This window comes from Epinephelus lanceolatus, chromosome 4 (assembly GCF_041903045.1).
Source record: "Epinephelus lanceolatus isolate andai-2023 chromosome 4, ASM4190304v1, whole genome shotgun sequence".
NCBI classification, from domain to species: Eukaryota; Metazoa; Chordata; class Actinopteri; order Perciformes; family Serranidae; genus Epinephelus; species Epinephelus lanceolatus.
Window position 1 is genome coordinate 45384571 of NC_135737.1, and position 24229 is coordinate 45408799.

The 24229-nt window shown below is 45.1% G+C and overlaps 1 protein-coding gene across 1 annotated transcript; it reads left to right on the top strand.

The window, feature by feature from the left end:
* The first annotated feature begins 228 nt into the window (after positions 1-228).
* On the top strand, positions 229-23893 carry chrd (chordin). The gene is made up of 21 exons (XM_033630619.2): positions 229-668; positions 4114-4217; positions 4340-4466; positions 6305-6457; positions 6677-6794; positions 8272-8359; positions 9327-9468; positions 9715-9852; positions 10159-10241; positions 12922-13069; positions 15550-15656; positions 15796-16075; positions 16205-16446; positions 16535-16648; positions 19056-19247; positions 19447-19540; positions 19745-19801; positions 19982-20085; positions 20326-20589; positions 22629-22722; positions 22899-23893. The coding sequence occupies exons 1-21, from the start codon at positions 527-529 to the stop codon at positions 22958-22960; spliced, it is 2853 nt and encodes a 950-aa protein (XP_033486510.2). The 5' UTR covers positions 229-526; the 3' UTR covers positions 22961-23893.
* Positions 23894-24229: the final 336 nt, after the last annotated feature.

Sequence of the window (24229 nt, forward strand, 5' to 3'; positions counted from 1 at the left end):
TCTGCTCCCTGGACTTTTTCTGGGATAAAAACAGTGTTATGGAAGTTTTTGGTATCCCATTAAATGATTCAGACACAGGCTCATTTCCATATCTGAAGCGTTAGTGAATTGATAGAGGCGTCAATTTCCCTTTTCCATCACCCACCCCCACCTCCACTCCCACTCCCACCTCCACCCATCATCATTTCCCCCTCCTCCTCCTCCTCCTCCCCCCGGCCGGTGGCCGCTTCAAGCTGTCAGGAGAGCAGGCTATAAAACAGAGAGGGACGGCACTGTGAGGAGGCTGCTGGTACTGAGGACAGACACAGCTGGCTATGTCCTGTCTTCGGAAAACTGAAGCTCGGATGATTTAAAACAGGAGACTTTCAAACTAATGACACCGTGAGGAGGAGACTTGGACGCACGGAGGAAAAGTTTCTGTCAGGGAGTGTAGTCAAGTCGGCAGTGGCTGTATAAAGAACTCCATATCGGAAGGTTTGAGGGAAGTATTTCGTGGAGAGACCTTAAGAAGAGGAGGGTTTTTGGGATGCTGGTTCCCCGCGCGCTCCGCTCCTTGCTGTGCGTACTGAGCTGCGCGTGGCTGCACACCGGAGCGGCCTCGCGGCTCAAGTCTCCCTCTCTGCCCATCCAGTCAGAGAGAGAGCCGGTGCCATCCAAAGCCGTGTCAGGTAAGAGACGTCACACATGTATTTAAAACTTATTAAGTTTGTTTCCTTTGGCTGCAAGAAGGAGCTCACCAGTGTGTGAGGTAGTCCACAAAACACAGCAGCAAAACTCCGTTCAAAAAGGTGTAAGTTTTAATTCAACTAGTCCTGGAGATTGTGATTCTGAGAGACTGTAAAGCGACTACATATTTTCAGTTAATATAGGTGCCAATCTATAATTCGGCTGCTATCAAACACAATAACAACACTTACACAACAGTTTAAATCTTCAAAAGTAGTCAGCCCTCCTCCGCAAAATGTTACGAGCGAACACACGCCGAAGGGGGCAGCAGCGAGCTAAGAGTGACAATTAGAAGTCACGATTAAAAAATTAGTGCTGCCATTTGTCATTACAGTCATGCCGAATTACTTTGAGGACACCATTACTGTCACCTAATGAATTTTAAGTATGACGGATGCATAGTTTTGCTTAAAAAACAAGAACTCTTTAAATTAGCAACTTTTCTGGTGAAGCCTGGCGTGTTGTGGTGCCTGCTGCGCCAGGTTATGACCCCAGTTCAGCCGCTTGAGAGCTGCACGCCAAGTGTCGCAATAGCCCGGCTAGCCTCTCTTTAAAACATATTAACACACATCTTTTAAAGTAAAAAGAGCCTCCTCTTCCTCCTCTGTGAAGGCATACATACCAAATTTTGCGAATCCCCATTTCCCTTGAATTGTTCTCCAGCGCCTGAGTCTCCTCATGTGTAAACTAGAGGCAAACATCTGAGTCATAACCGCAGTGAATGCCATTTGATTCATGTGTGAAAGCCCCTGCGCACAGAGCTGCTTGCGGTTTTCATAAGGTAACTAACTGTGGAGTGGAGGACTGTGGGAACTCCACGGTCACCGCCGCCTCAACGTGTAATTCACTGCTGGAAACTGTAATCAATCGACTTTCCATTACAAGCATTGGCTCCTCGCAGATGATTTATTTCAGCAGAGACACGAGTTGCAGGCAAAGCGAGCGGCTCACAGTTTGGCTCCCTGTAACTGCACTGGACTGTTTAAAGTGTGGAGTCACTTTAATGAAAGAATAATGCGAACCAGGTTGGTAGCAGTGAGAGAGGCAGGCCATCAGCCCGAGTGGAGCTGGCGAGGGGTAACATCACATCTGTGTGTGTTTGTGTGTGTGTGTGTGTGTGTGTTTGTGCACACACACACAAACAGACACACACTGCTCACAGGCAGTTATCCTAACCAATGATCACTATAATATTCCTGTAGGAACACAGCGTGACTAACACCCAATTATGATTGTAGTATAATAATAATATCACTGAGAGCTGTTTTTATCTCCTGCAGCATCAGAACACAGTTCAGTCTCTGTATAGCCACACAGTGATGTGTTCTTTATAGTTATGGCTCTGCTCCAGCTCCAGATTTCTTGTGAAACAATGTCAACAATGTGCTGACCTTCAGCCCATTTTATCTTTGTAAAAAGGCTTCAGTTCCTGCATAGTTTATCTCAGGGGTTGGCAACCTGTGGCTCCGGAGCCACATGCAGCTCTTTAGACCCTCTCCAGTGGCTCCCTGTGGCTTTGACATAAAATTAACTTTCATTCATATTTTCATTTGTCATTGTTGTCGGCCTCAAGTGATTATTGCAGTCTTCGATTGTAAAAATACATTGAACTAAAAAATGTTTAAACATTTCATCAACTAAAATGTGCGTCATATGTCTACTTTTTCAACTTATTCTGACTACAACCTCGTCACATGTCCACGTTTGGTCATGGACTTTCCACGTCCACATATGACGTCCAAGGTATCTTGGGTGTGTTGGTTGTTGACGCCCTGGGACGCTGTGTCAACTTCACACCTGTCTGTTTTTTCAAAATACACTTCCGTTTTCACAGGAAATGTACAGTTTGCATACAGTCTCTTTCAAAATAAAAGCACTACATTGGTACAACACCACAAATTGACTTTTTTTTTTTTTACCTTCAACAACAAACAGTCAGATTTAGGAGCAAAAGAACAGGGTTTGGCTTTGTAATCTTACAGGACACAAACACCTATCTCCTGGGTGAAAGTCCATGTTTGTTGGACCCAGCAACCACCACTCCCACTGCCACACTCAGGCTTTAGTTGTCTTAATTTTCGTTCATGTCCTGCTATATGTCCCCCTGACGCCAGGTTGGCTTTTTCTGAAGTTTGCTGAACTTCAGCATCAATGGTGAGTGGAGTGGAGTCTCTCTAGCGAGGCTAACTAAGGTTTACAAATCTAAAATAAGGAAAAGTCTCAGAGGAAAATAGAGGATTTTATAGTGCGTGAACAGATTAATTTGCTTTCACCATCAACGCTGCAAAGTTAAAGTGCTAAATAATTATAAATAGCCCACTGCAGAGTAATTACTTTGTAGTAAATCCATAGCAGTGCAATTATTGGTGTACATTTTGTGGCACTAGGCAGATTTTTGGTTTGTTTTTTTGGCTAATAATGGCTCCTTTAATAGTAGAGATTGCCAAACCCTTGGGCAAACCCTTTATAGCTATTGTTTCATTTCATTTCTGATGTTGGAAAACTGTTGTACTATGTATGGTATCAACTGTAATAATCCTTTTAATATTTATACAGCATTTCTTACTAGGGGTGAAGAACCACGATACGTTATCACTTTTTTTTAAAACATTTTTTAGCAGCAAAATGTATCGAGTAAACTGAAATAGCAGTTGACTGTTTTATTCTAGTTGGTTACTAATTTGTATTTGTAATATTAATCATTTATATGATAAAAAAAATCAATACTTGGCACTGTGTGATGATACCATACTACGCTGTATTGATTTTCTCCGCCCACCCCAACCTCTTACCTCCTACTGCTTGTGTTTACTGTCATACAGCACGTACAGCATGCTGTCAATCTTTATTAAAATGCTTCATCAGATATTTTTCTTAACAGTAAAAGGCTTTGACCTACATTATGTATTTCTGGGAATCTTTGATAATCTTTCAGTGGAAAATTGAATGTCTCCCTCGCCTGCTCATGGATCATTTAGATGAGACAGGATGAGAGGTTCAGTCCCAAAACTCATGAGGCATCCAGCGAGTTTCGGTTCCATCCAACATGCCTGGGCAATGAGCTATGCAAGATTTATTTGTTGTGAAATATAAAAAGGGGGTACAGTGGCCCAGTCTGCAGAGCCTGTCATCCTGCATGTCTGACACTTCATAAAAGCCCTATAGTCGCACTTTCTCTTGCTCTTAAAGAACGTTGTGTTAGTCTGATCTTAAAATGCCTCGACTAAATTCCTCTGTGATTCACTCGAGCACAATTAAAAAGAAAAAACCTTAACACATAATCACAATTTTACTGCGTCTGGTTTGGTGAGAGCCAAACAGTGATCATAACTCCCCGATGTTTGACCTGCAGACAGCCATGTGTAATCAGCAGTGTTTGTGTTACAGGATGCTCATTCGGAGGTCGGTCTTACTCCCTGGAGGACACATGGCACCCAGACCTGGGGGAGCCCTTCGGTGTCATGCACTGCGTCCAGTGCCACTGTGAAACTGTGAGTTCTGTCTGAGCGTGGCTCCTCTCTACACGTCCTCTGTGCAGTCACAGGTCGAACCAGCTTGCTGTGTGTTTATTAAGCTGACTAATGCGTCTGTGTCTCTGGTGTTCCTCTGGCAGCAAAAGAGTCGTCGTGGCAAGGTGTTTGGGAAAGTAAACTGCAAGAACATCAAACAGGACTGTCCAGACCCAGACTGTGACGATCCCATCCTGCTGCCAGGCCACTGCTGCAAGACCTGTCCTAAAGGTAATCATCTGCTGATCCAATCTCACCACCTGCTGGCCCTCAAGGCGTCTCAGTCTTCTTTTACATGTGATCCAGATTCTAGCTCTCTGAAATGCATCAAACAGTCAGCTGAGAAAACAAGTGAGCTGAAATTGCTGCAGGGAAAAGGGAAAATTAATAGCTCTGAGAGGAGGGGATGCTATGGTTTTCTTTTCCACGATTTTTGTTTGCTCTTTGTTTGATTCATACCCTCTCTGTCTTCTTCTCCTCCGTCTTTCCCTGTTGCACTCCCACTTCTTTGCCTGCCACCCCACCCTCGGGTCAACTAGTTAGCCTTCAGAGCAGCTGTTAGCTACAATGAGCAGGTCAATTGATTTCCCATCCAGCCGCATCAAATGGACATTTTCTCTAAGCAGCCACAACTGAGAGTACCACCCATCTACTTAGCCTCATTCACACGTCGCCACTTACCTTGTCTCCATACACTGCTGCACACACAATTCCACCTTATTAGAGAATTAGAGCTCCCCCGCACATGCTCACACACAAACACACACACACGCATGCACGCAGGGCGGGTCGTCATGATGCACTGTTATTCAGCAGATTGGGTGTTTTTCTATGCTGTGTGTCTGGTAATGGAATGGAAAGTAAAGGTAAAGCAGTGTGTGGACAACACTGTGCTGTGTGTGTGTGTGTGTGTGTGTGTTGTGGTCAGGTTTTAAGGAAAAGGTTGAGTGTGTTTGTCTTAGCTTTGGCACCAAAGCAGCTAGTATATTTGTGTAAGTGATGGAAAATGGAGTCTGTGTATGTGTTTGTGTGTGTGTGTGTGTGTGTGTAATGACTAGTGCACCTGAGGATACAGTGTTGCTAACTTAAGTGGGGCGAAGCGAGAGTGACACTACCCAGAAGCCCTTGAGCATGCCCAGTGGAGCAAAGGAGTGAGGGAGGAATGATGAGATTTGAGATTTGTGGGTGGTGTGTGTGTGTGTGTGTGTGTGTGTGTGTAGGTGTGTGTGTGAATCAGACACCAAGACAGAAAGCAGACAGTCCAGCCGAGCTCCTCAGAAAACTGCCTCGGAGAAATACAGTTTGTGGCTGACTAAGACCCAGTTTGTGGTTTTCTTTCTTAAGATCAAGTCAGTGGGGCTGTGTTTGGCTGAGTGAGCATCGCTGCATGTGTCACTGTGTGTGTGTGTGTGTGTGTGTGTGCGTGTGTGTGTGTGTGTGTGGAGCAGTTAGGTCTACACATTACATCAAGACGCGCAGCACTTTCTGTGGAACAGCGGGTCATTGTTGGGATCGCACGCCAGTGTCACTCCCAGTTCTCCTTAAGCACTTCAACTGCAAGAGACTCGGCTGGTTAGTTACCCCTGGCCGAGACAGAGGAAGTGAGGAAGACACAGAGAATGTAGCCGTCAGCACTGAATTGACATTGCTGTCTGACGTCGTTCCTTATTACCATCTCTTGCCTGTCTGCCTGTAATTCCTACCTGTCTGTCTCAGCCTCGATTTGTCACTTTTTCTCTGGCTGTACATGTTCGCATATTTCACACTCTTCATCCATCCTGAAAACATAATCAGGGGAAAAAAGGAGAACTGATGCTTTGGTGTCATCTGTGCGCCAGACTTTGAGAACGATGTAGCAGAGTGTTTGGAAATGTTTGGGTTCACTTGGTTTATCTTTGCAGATACTAAAACAGATTCAAAGGCAGACACAGGAAACCAGAATGCCACTACTGCTAAAAGTATTTCTACCACGAAATATAAAGATATTGATTTAGGCCGACATTCAAAGGCTAACATATCTCTACTGGGTGTCAGCAAACCTTTTTAACTCTTGTCTTTTCCCTCTCCAGGTGACGATGACAAGAAACAGACTGACTCTGTGCTGGACAGCTTTGAGTATTTCCATGAGAAGGGAAAAGATAAGGAGAGTGACCTCCATAAATCATACAACGACCGATCCTACCTGAGCTCTGAGGAGCTGGGCGCAGGGGAGAGCCGCACTGGTGAGTACCAGCAGCCACAGACAGGTGGACAGACCACCAACACAGACAATAAAACCTCCAAAATGTACTCATTTTCATTCATTACTCAATTCATGCAGAACTCACACATGCGTGCACATATGCACACACTCAAACACAAAGCACAATAAAAACTCCACAAACAGGAATGTTTATCATGGCATGTGTTAGTAATTACCCATCTACTCCTCTCTCCTGCAGACTTTGTTGCAGTATTGACAGGAGTGACAGAATCATGGCTGCCCAGCTCCAACGGTGTTGCCAGAGCTCGCTTCTCTCTGACCAGAACTAGCCTGGCCTTCTCCATCACATACCAGAGGTAAGACACACGGCGTGTCACAGCTGAAACGTCCACGTCTGTGATTTGTTTTGCAGCTTTAGTTTGGAGGTGCTCAGCCGTAGTAGCGTCACTGCTCCTCCTTTCCTCAGCAAATATTTTTTTAAAAAAAGGTGACAATCTGTCATTTGTGGTAGACGTCCTCTGAGTGTGGTAGCACTCAGAGGACATGTCTCTGTGAGCTCCTTGCTGCGTAGTCTGAGTGGGCAGAAGTTCGCTGCATAGATCAGCCTCTCATTGGACGGAACGAGCCACCCGCTGAAGTCCCGCCCTACCACCTCCAGTTGCAGTTTTCAACACGTCCTTTACTAACTTTTGCGGTGTTTGATCTTGCGGGGATGTAGCTATTTTTCTGCCATGGTTCGCATCCTGTAGGCGATATTTTTGTGGCCATGTTACACCAAAACCTGTTTCCCCCCCCGGCAATATTTTTGCAAGCGCACCGTTGCTGTGGCACCGTCCAGAACGATTGTGATTGGTTGAAAGAAATAAAAAAAGCCGGGGCGTTTTTTTCTCCAATCTTAAAGTGAGAGTCGGCCCAGCCAGACCTTTCTTTTCTTGACAAAGGTCTGGTGAGCGAGACTACTTGCTGCGTAATCTTCCAGGGGTTCATATCCAGAACCATGTTGTTGTGAGGCAAGGGTGCTAGCGGCTGAGCCACTTTGCTGCCCTGGAGAAGAAGGGTTTGGGGTGTGGGCTCATGAGAACTGAGGGTGCGTTCTGAACCTCCTACTTTTTCGTTTTACTTTTAGTATGCACCGCAGCTGCCCTTAAAGAGTACGTACTGTTGCATGCAGTATGCACACACTACTTCCCCATAATGTTACGCCCTGAACTTTGACCCTCTTACTCATATGTCTGTTACCATGGAGATAAAACTAAATGCCATTCACCAAGCTAGCACGAAATGGAGGTCAACACAGAGAGCTCTGATGTTATGTTGCAATTATAAGTGCATACATGGTAGAGTCTAACACCTCTGTCATTGCTGTTTAATACCTGTGTTTGTTTGCTGTCGGTTATATTTATGATTATTTTATTTAATTAAACATTTAATATTCAGTCACCTGATAGCACATTGTGCAGAGGATTGTGGGTCAGAATGGCCATGAGAGCATACTACAAAACCTGACTACATGTAGTAGAATATCCTGGTATTTTTGGCACACTGCATTTGACGTACTGAGTTCTGGGACATACTAAATCTTTTCCTGCCGTATTATATAGTATGCAAGTATTTTGATTGGAACGCACAGCGACACAAACAGGGGGCAAAGGGTTGGACACACCTGTAAAGTTCACAGCAGGTGATTGAATTGATGAGGTGCAGGTGATTTGAATCAGCAGGACAGAGAAGCGTGGTCTCGCTGCTTAACCTAAGTTATCACTTCATCAGTGTGAGTGGTGAGCTGTAGAAAAAGTGTCCATTTTGATCCCTCTGTCTTCCCTTCCTTTTCAGAATGGACCGCCCCAGTAAAATAGCCTTCCTGGATTCAGATGGGACGACTGCGTTTGAGTACAGAGTCCCCAAGGGACAGTCAGATATGGTAAGACATCACATAAATAGAAATTTGTCCCCTGTTGCTTCCATTAGTGTTGTTTTCATTATGCGTGCTGTGTGTGTGTGTGTGTGTGTTTCCCCAGAGAGAGAGAAGTTAAGTACTGGTATGATGAATGCTCTCGCTCCATGACTCTGTGCTCAAACTCTGACTTCTTTTCCCATAACTCACTCTGCAATAATAAACGATAAACACATGCACACACTGTGACACTGGCTCCTTGCTTCACTGCCTCTCTCCAAACATCCCAAACGGAGTCTGATTACAGTAAACATCAACACTCACTCAGTCACTCTGAGAGGCTGCCATCAGGTCAGAGGTTAACAAGACTGAGTTTAATAAAAGGCCAATATTATCCTGATAAATCAGTAAAGTGATATGTTGGTGTAACAGTAGTATCCGTGCGTGCGTGTCCACACACTCCCTCACTACACATCACTTCCTGCCAAAATACACACGTCTCCTCCTTCCATTTCAGGCTCGAACACTCTGTTCAGCGAGGCAGGAGCCCCCCTAAATACAGGTCCAAGAAATTGGCCTATTATTATTTTTAGATAAATGTCAGTGTCAAGCAGCAGAGGACCTCAGAGAAAACACTCCAACACAAGAAAGGAACTGAGGGGGGGGGGACTCTGCTGGAGCAGAACTTTTAGACAGATTTTTCACATGTTACATCACTGCTAAGCAGGGGGACAGAGAGCATCGCTAATTAAAATGGAGATTACCCCTGAACTGAGAGTTATGAGGTGCCGGCACTCGGCCACATTTCTTCCCTGGGCTCCCAGGGAGACGCAGTGGCTTTATGTTGAAGGTTTGCAGCCAGGGGTCGAGAGTACAATCACATGGTTTGATGTATTTAGCAGATGTGCATGAGTTGTCTGTTTGGATATCTGTCTCTCTCTGTGCTGTTTCGATACTGCAGCTCACCTGCCTGTGTTTTTGTTTGTGTGTGCAGATCTGTGGAGTGTGGAAGAACCTGGCGAAGCCCATAATGCGACAGCTGCAGTCTGAGCAGATACGCGTCAAGATGACCACATTGACGGGGACACGAGAAGAAGTGGAGGGGAAGATCATCAAACACAGGGCACTGTTTGCTGGTGGGTGTGCACGCATTATTTTTTCCTTTAGACATGTGTGTCTTTGTCTTTGTGTTGCAGTGCACAGTAAACTCAATATTTACAAAGCAGCAGAATTGTATATGTTCTCACATAACCTCAGAAAGCCTCGCATGGATTAATGCAGCTAAAAAGTGTGGGTTTTGTTTACAGACGAGTATTTGTATAGAAGTTGTGTAAGAGAATACAGACACTCAGTGTGGTAATGTGCACATGTCTTGTGTACAGAGACTTTCAGCTCGACGCTGACATCAGAGGAGGAGAATTCAGGCATGGGAGGCATCGCCATGTTGACGCTGAGTGACACAGAGAACAACCTCCACTTCATCCTCGTCCTTCAAGGCCTTATCAAACACAAAGACAAAGGTGAGACGCAAGACACAGAAGGACGAGTGTGGAGAAAATGTGGGTTTGACAGACAGAACTTCAAAAAGTCCAGACTAAGATTTTTCACCCCTGCAAGGGCAAATGTTTCCTTTCAACAAAACACCTGCAATACCTCCGCTGAAAGAAAAAGTTAAGAAAACACCAGGCAAGAATCCTCATTTGGGATCTCTGTTGCCATGTCAGTCTATCAGTTTCAGCCAATCCCCACTGAGCTTTCCTAAACCACTGTTGAGGTGTTGACCTTTTTGATAGACGTTAATGAGAAACCTGTCTCTCTCTCCCCAGAGCCCGTCGTGGTGCCCATCAAAGTCCAGCTTATGTACCGCCAACACATCCTGAGGGAGATCCGAGCCAACATCACCTCTCACGTGAGTAACAGCGTACATTAACCACCAGCTGCGGCGGTGATACTCACCTTAAGGCCCAGACACTCCAAATCCACATCAAAAAACCAGGGACGACAAAGGCAGACTGTTGTGACACCTGGCCAAAAAGTTGCACTTTAACACACCGGGCAACTAGCACGTATGTTCTGCACCTGAGAGAAATAACTCTTCATACCAGCAGGTGGTGGTAGTCTGTAACATGCTCATGTTTAACCCAAACAATGTGTCATGTGAGTGCAGTTGGTTGGATCGAGGTCAGAACACCTTCTCACCACAAACTAACCGCACCAGAGTTTGTTTGTAACCGGACTGAGACCACCTCTTCAAGAAGGTCTCGGTCCGGTTGTTTTGGTGCACACGTGAGTGTGATTGCTGTGTTCACACCTGCCCAAATGAACCACACTGAGGGGGCAAACCAACTTGAGTTCAATTCCACCGAACCAGCTCAATATAACATTGGTACGAGCTTTGACCATCGGCTCATGCTTCTTAAATTCATCTCCTGAGAAACAGCCCTCCTCTTGTCTCAGTCCGATCATAATTTGAGATTTGAAAATGCTCTTTCCCCTCTCTTGCTGCAGTAATCTTTATTTGTCTGAAACAATCAGCTCTTGAGATAAAAGTAAGACCCAAAGGAAACTTGATTGGCTCGTAAATGAGCCTGCACAATTTCAAAAATGTGTCCCAGTGATCAAATTCAAGTGTCAGTCCTGTATTTGATCTGTTCTCAGCAAAGGAACTCCTGCTGATTTTCTAAAGAGGGGTGGAGGTTAGGAGAAACAGATCCAGATTTTGTCATCTCCAAATAAGAAGCGCGATTATTTCTGATGAGACAAATACAAGAACACTTCAATCAGCAACATTTTCCTCTGGGAAAGCTTGTTGTCCTCAAATCTTCGCAACACCCCTGACCTCCTGTCTTTTTCCAAAAGTGGCCCCTGCTCTGTGGTTCAGCATGAGCTTTTCACAGCTGATTTTCTACCAAACATTTTTATCTTCACATTTGAAAACTTGAGTGTTTCCCCCCAATTATATGGAAAAACACTCCTGGAATAAGCCATCATTCAGCCTGTTCAGTGGGAGGGTTGAGGGAAAAGTGTTATCTGGGACAGACGATGAATTAAGGAGCAGGACTGGAGGAGCAGCGGTGTTGCTGTTGGTTAGGAACATATGACACAGCAACACACTCACACTCCTGGTTCCCCTCCACCCCTCCGCTCCGAGACGGATGTGGTTGGGTCACCACATCCTAACGCTGTTGTCGCGGACGCTCTGATCACAGCTAACTACCCTGAGACATGACAAGAAAAATGGATGGAGAGGGAAAAACAAGAGCGGGGAGAAAGTGTGTGAGAGGAACTTTTGCAGGAGACAGATGTGAGCAAAGGATGAGAGACACAGAGGAAAGAGGGGAAGAACGGGGGGGCAGAGAGGATGGACTGCGTACACACTCCTCACACATGTCAGTGGTTAGTGGTCTGTGGGCTGAGATGGATAGAGGGAGGAAGGAGGCAGGAGGAGGAGTGATGAAAGGCGGGTCTGTTTTTAATTCTGCCAGGAATTGCGTGAAGGGCCGATGCGCCTCTTTCAGGCCGAGCGGTGAGAGAGACCGTCCGTGAAAATATGTGAAAAGTTCGAGCTCAGCAACTGGCTCATGACCTCTCCAAGTGTCCTCGAGCAAGATGCTGAAACACAAAACGCTGACTCATTTACAGTCTAGCTGAGTAACAAGAGAGTGCACATCGTTTGTAGCTGAAGATGATACTTGCTTTTATTTGTACGTCTCTGAATACACACACACACACACACACACACACCAGCCGAACATCTGATTTTTAAATGTGTGAAGTCATTTTTTACAGGACCGGTAATCCTGACAGGGTTATTGCTCCACCTGATTTATGCAGGACCCAAATATATCCCTTTGCACCTCACTTAGCTCACATTATTCTGCCCATTCAGTTTCCCCAGTATAAGTCACCTTCCCTCTGCCCAGCCTCGTCTCTGTTTTGGCTCCTCGCTGTGTGGATTTATGGCACGTGTATATTTATATTGAACTGAGGCCCTGAAGCCATAAAAGTAACATTTCTTCAACACGCTCGTACATCTGTCCTATTACTCCGACATTTTTCAGCGTCCTGAACGCCCCCCCCCCAGTCTGCCTGCTCAAAATTAAACTTCACTCAATATGAAACGTGTTAAGGCAATGGGAGCCATATTTTCGCCCAGGGTCCAAGTGTGCACTCGTGAGCGAGGTTGATTTAAAGTCATGTGTTTTTATGTAACAACTGTTTGTGCCCTTAATGGTCTCTGACTCTGCGATGCGTTTGTGATTGCTGAATTAATCTTATCTGGAGGAGATGGTGCTGCTCTGGGATCTGTGCGGCTCTCTCATCTCTGTTTGCTATAAACTGAGAGGATAAGTTCAGTTCAGTTGGCGACATGTCACCAGTCTGTCTTTTGTCTAAACGCATTGGGGTTTGGTTGCCCTGGTAACACGTCAGTGTTGTACTAACAACATGTCAACATGTCCTAAAAACATAATATAACATTTTTGTTTCTGGTGTTGAGAAGGCATCTATTTACATGGAACATGGTTTTATATTTATTCACTCACTGACCCACACGTAGCAGCTCGAGCTAACTGTTTCAATCTGTGCAGGACCCGGACTTCGCGGAGGTGCTGACGGACTTAAACAGCCGGGAACTCTTCTGGTTATCACGTGGTCAGCTGGAGATCGCCGCGGCAACCGAGGGTCAGGATCCCAGACAGATCTCTGGCTTCATCACCGGCAGGAAATCATGTGACAGTAAGTGTCCGGCTATCAAACACCTTTACACAGGTGAACTGAAACCTTGATATGCCTCCACGCTGGCGATGGTCCATCCGCCGGTCCCCTTCTTGTGGGCTCAAGCAGACCTTGAGGGAATGTCCTCAAATTTGGCACAAATGTCCACTCGGAATCAAGGATGAACTGCATAGAATTGGTTGGTCACAGGTTAAGGTCAATGTGACCTTGCATCCATCCCATTCTCATCAGTACAATATCTTAAGACAGTCTTGAGGGAATGTTCTCAAATTTGGCACAAACGTCCACTTGGACTCAAGGATGAACTTCAGATTTTGGTGGTCAAGGGTCAAGGTCACTATGACCTTGCATCCGTCTCATTCTCATGAAACCGTTATCTTAAGAAGACCTTGAGTGAATTTCCTCAAATTTGGCTTTAACATCCACTTTGACTCACAAATAAACTCATTAGAATTTGGTGGTCAAGGTCACTGTGACCTTGCATCTTAGTCTCTTGACCATGATTACTCAAGAAGGCCTTGAAGGAATATTCTCCAATTGGCACAAATGTCCACTTGGATTCAGGGATGAACTTAAGAATTTGGTGGTCAAGGGTCAAGGTCATAATAACCTTGCATCTGTCTCACTCTCATGAAACCGTTACCTCAAGAAGGCCTTGAGGGAATTTTCTCAAATTTGGCACAAACATCCAGCTGGACTCACAAATAAACTGTTTAGAATTCTATGGTCAAGAATTAAGGTCACTGTGACCTTGCATCTGTCTCTTTATAGTGAACACAATAGCTCAAGAAGGCCATGAGGGAATACCCTCAAATTTGGCACAAATGTCCACTTGGACTCACAAATAAACTGATTGGAATTTGGCTGTCAAAAGTCAAAGTTATTATGGCAATGTTTTTACACAAATGTCTAGTAGGATAAAATGATGACATTTCATATCCAAAAGGTCAAAGGTCAACTTCACGGTGATTATTCAAGATCCTATCTCAGGAACAGCAGGGGAGACATTTGGTCACTCAGTTGGTGACACTAATCTTTGGTGCCTACTTTGAAACTGTGTGTGTGTGTGTGTGTGTGTGTGTGAAGCGTCCATGTTTTTAAAGATGGATGTAAACTGTAACAGCAACTTGACGGCTTCGCGGAGGCATGTAACCGCAAGATGGTAATTCTAGTTTGCTTCATGTCTCTCGTCACGTTATCCCAGCGAGGTGGTACTAAACACTGCAGAGGCAACAAACACAGAGGTTGCTAAGAATGTGTTTTGCGTTGCAGTTGGTTTGTGCGAGTCCATCTGTGGCTGTTTTTGTCATTCGCCTCTATAAATACTTCTTCTCTTTCTTTCTGTCTCGGTCCTTTCAAGTCTTATCGCTGGGGGAAAACCATGTTTATAGACCTTCTGTTTGACTTGGTGGCCCACCAAGACTGTGTATGCACGTCTGTCCATATGTGTGTGTGTGAGTGTGTGTGAGAGAAAGACACAAAGAAGGAGAGAGAGAGGTTTTTGGAATGTTGTGGACGGCCCAATCGTCTCAAACTGTTAAAGCACACACATATGGCCTTTTCATGGGACACATACTTGAACGCGAACATTGAACATTGAGGTGTCACTTTGAAACACTTTAGAAGATGCTCTCGTTGTCTTAACACGCTCAAAATCAGACACGCAAATATGTAAAAGTCCAAGTTTTACACACCGACAGGCAGAGGTGCTGCCAAGGTCACAGTCTGCTGGTGTTCCAGTGCTGTGATTAACAGCTTGACGTTATGTGTGAAGAATTCAAACCCAACACACTCCTCTCCCTCTCCTTCCTCCTCCTTCTCTTTCCCGCTCTCCTTCTTTCCCTCCACGTCTCGATCCCGTCATCTGCTGTCCTCTTTGTGTATCCTTGGCGTCATTCCTCCTCTCTGGCTTTTTTCTGCCTTCATGTCATTTTCAAAAATTTTTCTCTCTGCGTTTTTCTCATCCTTCTCTGTTACTCATTCCCTCCTGTCCTCTCGGCTCAATCTTTTTAAGCCCACTGCATTCAACAAGGGTTACCTCATCCTAAGGCTTAACCTTGGGTGGGTTTTGTGTGTGTGTGTGTGAGTGTGTGTGTTTGCCAGACAGTGCAACAACATGTATGTTTTTGCCCGAAGGTCACGCAGGCAATTACACAAGCAGACACGCCTCCTGATTAGTGGTTCAATTGAATCTGTCCCCTCAATGACTGTTCCTGGGTGAACACATGACATTTGGGGAATGTGAGTGAGTGTGCGGTTGCAGAACGTGAGGGAATGTAACGCGCCCCCTTTCTCCCCCTCCCTCAAACAACCAGCAAATTTCAACATGACAGAAATCATTGCCTCATCTCGCATGCTGTCAGGCTGGAGTGTAGTTTAGGGGAGACTGAGGGGGAGAGTGATGGTTTAAGATAAGTAATCTGGGCAGGAATGTGCTCTTAAGTGGACTTTTGATGTTAATCTGTCTTTGTCTGGCTCAGCTATTCAGAGTGTGATGTCCAGCGGTGATGCACTGACCCCGGGGAAGACAGGAGGCGTGGGATCCGCCATCTTCAACCTCCATGATAACGGCACACTCGACTACCAGGTATGGATTTGTCAACTACATCTTTTTGTTACAGTTGATTATAGAAGAAGACAAAAACCTATTTTTTTTCCTAAGGTTAAGTCACTGCTACATCTGTGTTGTAGTTTTTAACCATCTCTCCCTCATCCTCCTCGTCCAGGTCCAGGTCGCAGGTCTCACCAGTGACTTTGTCGGCCTCACTATCGAGTTGAAGCCGCGGCGGCGGAACAAGCGCTCCGTGCTTTACGACCTGACGCCAGAGTACAACAAGGCCACGGGTCAGGCGCAGGGCAGCTGGAGTCGTCTGGAGGCTCGACACATCCACATGCTGCTGCAGAACGAGCTGTTCATCAACGTGGCCACGACTCACAACCAGGAGGGGGAGCTGAGGGGGCAGATCAAGGCCCTGCTCTACAGCGGCCTGGAGGCACCCAGGCATGGTACGGATCGATGGATGCAGGGCAGGGTGGTGGGAGGGAGGTCATGATATTCATAAGATAGCTAGAAATACGTGGGATTGCTTTCTAGCAGAAAAATATCACTAATGTCAACATCTTCCTCTCTTCCAGAGTTGCCCGTCCCTCTGGCCGGCCACTTTGTGTCTCCCCCTGTAAGAACCGGCGCCTCTGGCCACGCCTGGGTGTCAGTGGACAAAGAGTGTCACCTGCATTATGAGATCATCGTTGCGGGCCTCAGCAAGGCCGACGACCTCACCGTGAACGCCCACCTCCACGGCCTGGCTGAGATCGGAGAATTAGACGACAGCAGCACAACTCACAAGAGGCTGCTGACCGGCTTCTACGGCTCACAGGTACGTCAGCATACACACACACACATACATACAAGACAAATGTATGCAAATATACACACTCAAACACACTCTCCTATCTCTCCTCCAGGCTCAGGGAGTGTTGAAGGACATCGGTGTTGAGTTACTGCAACACCTGGACCAGGGAACAGCCTTCATCCAGGTCAGCACCAAGACCAACCCCCGAGGAGAAATACGAGGACGGGTACGTGAAGACAAGCTGCAACTTTACATTCAGATGTGGTTCAGTTATTCAGTTTAAGCCAGTGTCTTCTGTTGATAGAATAGGCCAGGGTTTTCACTCAGGCTTTTAGAGCTGCAAATGTTTCTAAAACAATTTCATGAGTCTCTAATTCAGTGAAGAGTTTTAGTCTCTCATTATTACATTCATTGTAGAGGCAATGACGTGAACACACACTGAGGAAACATTTTTGACATTTTTTGGCGTAACAAGAATTTAAAGATCGCAGATTTTCTGATAAAATTATGAATTAGCAACTTAAAATGGGGAAAGAAATGCAAAACCCACACCTACACCTACAGCACCAACTCTGGACAAGCGTGACAAAACCATTTTCCGCGCTGTTCCATCTGTTTTACCACTACAAGAAAACCATTTTACAACCATGACACAATAAAATGCCAACAGTGCAAGCAAGTCCACCTTCACAACGGGACCCAACAAGGAGGGATTGGGTCAGTGGTTCCCAACTGGTCCAGCCATGGGGTCCCGATTTCTCCTTATTCATTAGTTCAAGGTCCATGTCGCCAATTTTTTACACTTCAAAATAAAAGCTCTGGATTACATGATTTGTGCTCAAACTTTTGCATCGAAATATTGATTTATCATAATGGGGGAACCGTGATTCAGAAGGTAGAGCTTGGGTCCACTTCTTGGAAGATCCTTAGCTCTTCCAGCCTGCACATCTCAGTATCCTTGGGCAAGGCAATAAACCCCAAATCGCTCCCAGTGGCTTTACCATTGGGGTGTGAGTGTGTTTAAAACTGAGAAGCAGATGGCAGCTTGTATTGTAGCCTTGGCCACCAGAGAATGGGTAAATTTGACATGTAGTGTTAACGCACTTTGAGAGGTCAGCAGACTAGAAATGCACTATACAATCCATTTTCTGTAACCGCTTATCCTATTGGGGGTTGTGGATAGCTGGAGCCTATCCCAGCTGACACTGGGCGATAAGTGGGGTTCATCCTGGACAGGTCGCCAGACTATCACAGGACTGACCGCTATATAAGTGCAGGTCCATTTAATATGGGAAACATTGAGGGCACAAGCTATATTACACATTTCCAACCATAAATTGCAGCTAAACTGAACAAATCTTTTCAAATTTAAAAATGATTGTGCCACAGAGTGCTAAAATGTTAGCTCATGCATTCTCAGTGTTAGATACAGAGACGGACGGTGCCTTTTGTCTACACCTCCAGAGATTGTGAAGGCAGTGTGGAGTAGCTCAAATGAGATATGACTTAAGGAGACAGCGAAGACTTTTAAATAATGGTGGAACAGAATAAATCGGTAACATAGTGAAAAGAATTCTCCGTCCATATGGCTGCACAGACCGCCACCATCTACAACACTAGCTCCAGAGGTACAACATTACAACCTCCACCACTGTCTCCTCATTTATTGTTGTGTATAACTTTTGACTCACCGTCTATTGCCATCTGTTGGCTGTATCTATGCCAACATAAAGGACGTGTGGAAGTATGACGGCAGTGACGTTCACAATGTTTGAAACGGACGTATCTATTTTCGTACGTGATTAAGTATTAATGAGCCTTAAGATGTGAGACCAAGGAAAAAAGATCACTTTGTAGCTCCTAACCTGAGATGCACCAGTGAAATATATTTGTTTACATTATAAGTCAGTATAATTTAGCTTTTGCTACACCCTCATCCCCTGTTGGCAATAACAGCACAACAATAAACTCTTGCATGGAAAAACACGATAAAGTAAAATAAGTGATTAGATGAAAGAAGAGCAGCAGAGTCCTCGGGGCCTCCTTTTGCCATCTGAGCGTTTACGTGTCCATGTGATTGCTCTCTCAGCGCTCAGCACTCAGCAGCCGACTCAGACACACACTTTCACTGGCAGGTGCTGTCTGCCCGGAGACACTTTGTTGAAGAAAGTAAAAGTTTTATTGGGGTTCAGAAATGCTCACAAATGCAGCTCTCAGTCACCCACAAACCTCTTGGCAGCTCCACAGGTGTAGCGGTTGATGAGTTCTTTAGGCTAACAAAGAAAGTGATGACACACACACACACACACACACACACACAACAGAAGGGTCCAGCTGTTTTAATAGCAAACAGGTCCAACACATAAACAGCCATCTGCTTGAAACGCTCCATTTAGGAACAATTAACAAATCAGCTTGAGACCAGCCTTGAGTCAGGTGCGGCCAAGCAGTCTCTAACGTCCTAACCACCCGATATCTTTCTTTCCTCCCTCTGCTTCTCTTTCATTTCCCCCCTTTTATCTCAACACATTTCACCCACAACCACCTCTTTACACTGTGCTCTTGTTTTCCTTTTATGTCCTCCACCTCCGTCTCTCCCTTCTTTCTGTTCTCCGCACATTTCCTGTCTCCAGGTCCACGTGCCCAACAACTGTGAGCTGGGGACCAGGGCAGACGTGGAGGAGGCTGAGTTTGACGACCTCTTTGTGAAGGACCCCGAGGAGCTGAAGAAAGACCCCCATACCTGCTTCTTCGAGAACCAGCACCAGGCTCACGGCTCCCGCTGGACTCCCAACTACGACAAGTGTGTCTCCTGCAGCTGCCAGGTAAAGACAACAAACACAGAGGAAGCAATTAAATGTGTTTGTTAAAAGAGCTCTTTGATGGTTTAATCAACTCGGAGGCATGTTGTGGCACTCAGTGGAAGAGAGGCTGGGAGTTTGTTTGCAGAGTGCATGTTAGGACTGAATATTGTTTGTCATTTTGTGTCTAATACAAAACATACCTCTCGTCTTTTTTCTGCAGAAGCGAACTGTGATCTGTGATCCGGTCATCTGTCCGGTGTTGACCTGCACCCGCACCATTCAGCCTCAGGACAAATGCTGCCCGATCTGTGATGGTAAGACGGGACAGTTTTTGTTTTGGTTTTAAATGAGGTGCATGAATATGTGACATTATGTTTTATAGCAGTAATGCTGCTTGGAGTCTCAGGTTGTGAGTAGATTTTATTCTTTTGGGTGAATTCCCACCGTGCTCCTGACAGAAATCATAAAGTTGAAAACTAATTCTGTTTTTATGTCTCCATTTCCTTTTTCCTGTGCAGAGAGGAAGGAGCCCAAGGATATGAAAGTTCCAGAGAGGGTGGACGAACATCCTGAGGGTAGGTACTACCTCTCTTGTCTCTGACTGACGCGTCTTTTTTAAACTATTTTTTTCTCTAAAGGCTTTTTTGTATTGTTTCTACATGTCTTAACACTGTCTTCCTTTCATGTAGACTTTGAATCATTCAGGCTTTTTCTCGCTGACTGTAACATTTTTTCGTCTCTTTCCTTTCTCTCAGGTTGCTACTTTGAAGGAGACCAGAAGATGCACGCCCCAGGAACCACGTGGCATCCCTTTGTGCCTCCCTTTGGCTACATTAAATGTGCCGTCTGCACTTGCAAGGTAAATATACACCACTAAACCCGTTCACATCTGGCTGGATTTACTTTCCAAAATCCCTTAATGGATCATTTATCTAGAGTCCAAAGAAACTGAGACATAAATGCGTTTCTCATAAGTTCGACCTCAGGCAGTGTTCAGACTTTTTAACTATCCGTGTGGAAAAAGAAACAAGTCAGTTGCATTTTATGCTAGAATAAAAATAACTGCTGCTAACCTGCTAATGCTACATTACGTCCACAGGGATCTTCAGGGGAGGTGCACTGTGAGAAGGTGACATGTCCGGTGTTGACCTGCAGTCATCCCGTAAGACGTAATCCCTCCGACTGCTGTAAGGAGTGTCCGGAGGAGGAGAAGACGGCTGCAGGCCTGGAGCACAGCGACATGATGCAAGCAGATGGCCCGAGGCACTGCAAATTTGGCAAGAACTATTACCAGAACAGTGACAACTGGCATCCCTGGGTGCCGCCGGTGGGGGAGATGAAGTGCATTAACTGCTGGTGTGATGTAAGTAATGAGGCTCCTGAGAAATACGAGCCTAGAGTAAATATTATTTCTTTGCTGACATGTCACTTAAATATAGTAAAGTTGTTGGTTATGAGGACGGCTGGAAGGAAACTCATTAAAAGTTAATTAATTCTATTAATGTTTTGGAGTGGAATATTAAACCACAATCTTTTTATTACAGCACTTAAATGATGAATCACAGTTCACAGAGAGTTCAGACCAAGTTGTTCAAACATAAAATACGAGCGCTCTGATCTTGATGATCTAAAGCCTGGACTCTGGCAGGGCTGTTGTACTTTTGTCTAATTAGAGTTTAAAGCTGCTACGTTTATATGATCAATTGGCCAAATGACTGAGCAATATGAAACGGGTTGCTCACAGAGAATTATCGCCAACTCTGCCGTTCCCTCCGATCTACGCAGCCTTTTAGCGTCCTTCGCCTCACTGTTTTGGTTTTACGGCCTGCAGCTTTACTGGTTTGGCTCATACTCGCCGCTCTCATCAACAGTTTCCAGACACAGCACGCAGATTCTTTAAGTAAAGAGTCTCTGATAAACACATTGTGCACCACCTGCCCAGCACCAAACAGCACAGACTGTGTGATGGGGCCTCTGCGAAGTCCTTTTATTACGCCACCTTTGCTTTATACACAGAACCAAACAACATAAAGCTGCCCCAGTGTAAAATTTTAGTACGGTCGGCAACGCTTTCTAAACAATAACAAAGGCATAACATTGCAATATAAATAATTTACCATCCCTGTAATATCGTGGTTGATGTGGCCCTCTGCTCGGAGTGTAAGGAGCTCCTAGACCTCAGTCAGTACGTTTACATGCACAGTGAAGTGGAGCTACAGTTACAGCTCAAAGAGGCCATTTAACTGGACTACTGTCCTTGTCCCAGTATACAAGCACGGGAGGGGAATCGATTGATTGATCTAAGTATGTGTGATTCCGCTATGATAGGTGGAGATATGCCCCCTTTCAGCTTGTTAGCATTGGACCTTTTTCCTGTTGACCTATTACGTCACAGACCAAACAACTGACAAAGTTAGCTACGGTTAGCTAGCTGCTAACTGGTACCATGGTGGACAACTTTACAGCCCTGTACGTTCCGTCTGTCCAAAAAGTCACGGCTCTGGATGTAGATTTCTCCATGTTGTTACCGGCTTCTTCTTCTCTTACACATTTAATGCTATTCGACTTCCGAGTCAAAGCCCGGGGCGGAAACTGTGGCACATGCTCAGAGCACCTCGGCCAGTTTGGGTCTGATTGACTGTGTACATGCAGGAGTCACATTATCTGGGTGTTTTAGTCCGACTTAGTCCGAAATTCGATTTAGTACCATTTTAATTAGACTAAAATGTTTACATGGATTTTAAAAGTCCAGCTTTAGTCGAACTAACACAATAAATCCATTTTCTTCATGTCATGTAAACGTACTGCCCCACAGTCTGTGGCTGCTGTTCTTCTTCTTCGAGTTAGCTGCTAACTGTTTCTAGCTGCATTATAAATCTCCCGACAATGGGTGACATGCATAACACATCTTTAAAACATCACACTGATGTTGCCTATGACATTGTCCTGCCGGCTGTCCGTTTTACAAAGATGTCGATTTGACGCTGTCATGCTTAAAGGCGAGACAACTATGTCCCCTGTTCAGGGATGGTTCCATTTATAAAGAGTGGCAAGGTGGAATAACAGCGCAACATTCCCACCATGAACAGGCAGTGTAAAAGGGGCTAAAGTTAGCAACTAGCTGGTCGACATAGGGAAGCATTTAGCTGCAAAATAGCCATATACTTTTGTCATAAGTTGGTGGAGACCAAAAGTGAAGAGTGAAGATAGGACTACAAATAAATGCCCCATGTCTTCTGGATGTGTAAACAGGCAGCTGTTTGCTAACATGTTGGCTATATCAACTTAAAACAATGCTAATATGTCAGTGTTGTGTTCACAGCTTGTTGTGATACGTTCAGGTCACACCACCTTGTGCTTTCTTCTCATCAACCCTCCATATTTCTCTCTTATTCTCCACAGCATGGTGTGACGAAGTGTCAGAGGAAGCAGTGTCCAGTACTGACCTGCACCAACATCACCCGCAAAGAGGGCGCGTGCTGTCCTGAATGCCTTGGTAAGCAATGAACACATACGTACACAAACCAGTGACAGCAAAGATGATCGGTAAAATATACAGAGAAATGTCATTCATTTACGCAGTCATTTAAAAAGTCTTCTCTTGTTTCGCTGTCTTGATGATGATGTTTCAAACGCGGCATAGATATAACGTGATTTTCCTGCTCTCCATAGATTCCAAAGAGGAAGACAATGTGACGAAAGCTCCAGACAAAAGGCGAACCCAGAGACAATGATCTGTGTGGACCCACATGAACCACCCTTTCCTCCCTGATGGACCCAAACCCAGAGCTGCACACTGGGTCTCCCCACCCTCCCTCCCTCCCTCACCTCACCTCACCTCACACCCACCCTGTTATCAGCTTCAGGATTGTAATGAACAGAGAGGAGCAGAGATGGAGACAAAACAGAAATTCTCTAAAGACTCGTTGAGTGAAGGGATGAAGCTACGAAGAGGACCAACTGGACTTTACAAACCTTTCGCCTTCTGCTTCCTGCCGTCCGTTTTTGCTGGAATTTCTTTATTGCTCAGTTTTCCAAACAGGACAAACAGTATATATGTAGAAATACAACACGGCTGATGAATGGGATCCTTCCGCCGTTGGTCCGGCTGCTTTGAGGGGCAAACTTTGGCAAGATTGCGCGAGTTGTATTTCATCGACAGGGCTTCTTTTTGAAGTACAGCCATAGCTACTGTACTGTAGCTCTCCCTGCTCTCACTGGATAGAGGAAAGTGTTACTTAAATTTGACTGAATGTGTGTGTCTGTGAGCGTGACTGTGTGTGTGTTTTATACCATTAAAGAATACGACCATTTGGCAATACAGAAACAGTAAACTTCCTGGGTGGCAAAGCAGGGTTAAAAAACAGTTTGGAAACTGGGAAACAGTGCCATACCCCATCTTTTCTGGAACTTTGATTCGTTGTAATATTTCCACTCAGTCACGCAGCCTGAAATGGTTCAGCTGGTTGTTATTTCACTGTCATACTAATAAGAGCTTTGCCTTCACCTCCCGTTGCTTCTCTGCTTCGGTTGTTTCTATTTCTGTTTCGAATTAAGTAATATTTTATGAATTTTCTATCATTGTCGTTTATGAACATGGAATATGGTTTGTATTTTGTATTTATTGAATGGTGTGGAGACAAAATAAACAGATGTTTGTTGGTAAATGAGGGAATACCTGTGGGTTTGTTTTGGACGCTTCGGCCAACTGGCTCCCCCTCTAATAACCCCTCCCTTGTTTCCGTTTTTGAGTTTATATCTTGGGTTTTCATCTGGAGTCTTTGGGATTTTAGTTTTCCACTTTGTTCCTTTTTTTCTGCTTCTTTCTCTTCGTGTTTTTCTTTCTTCTGTTTTTCACTTGTGGAGCTGTGATCGCAGAGGATGACGAGCCAGATTGACCCAGCTCATCTTTCACTTTCTTTCTCTTTCACCATTGTCAATTTTTTTCCTGTTACGTTCTTTCTGTCCATGTTGTATCATTTCTCTATCTCCTCTCTTCCTCG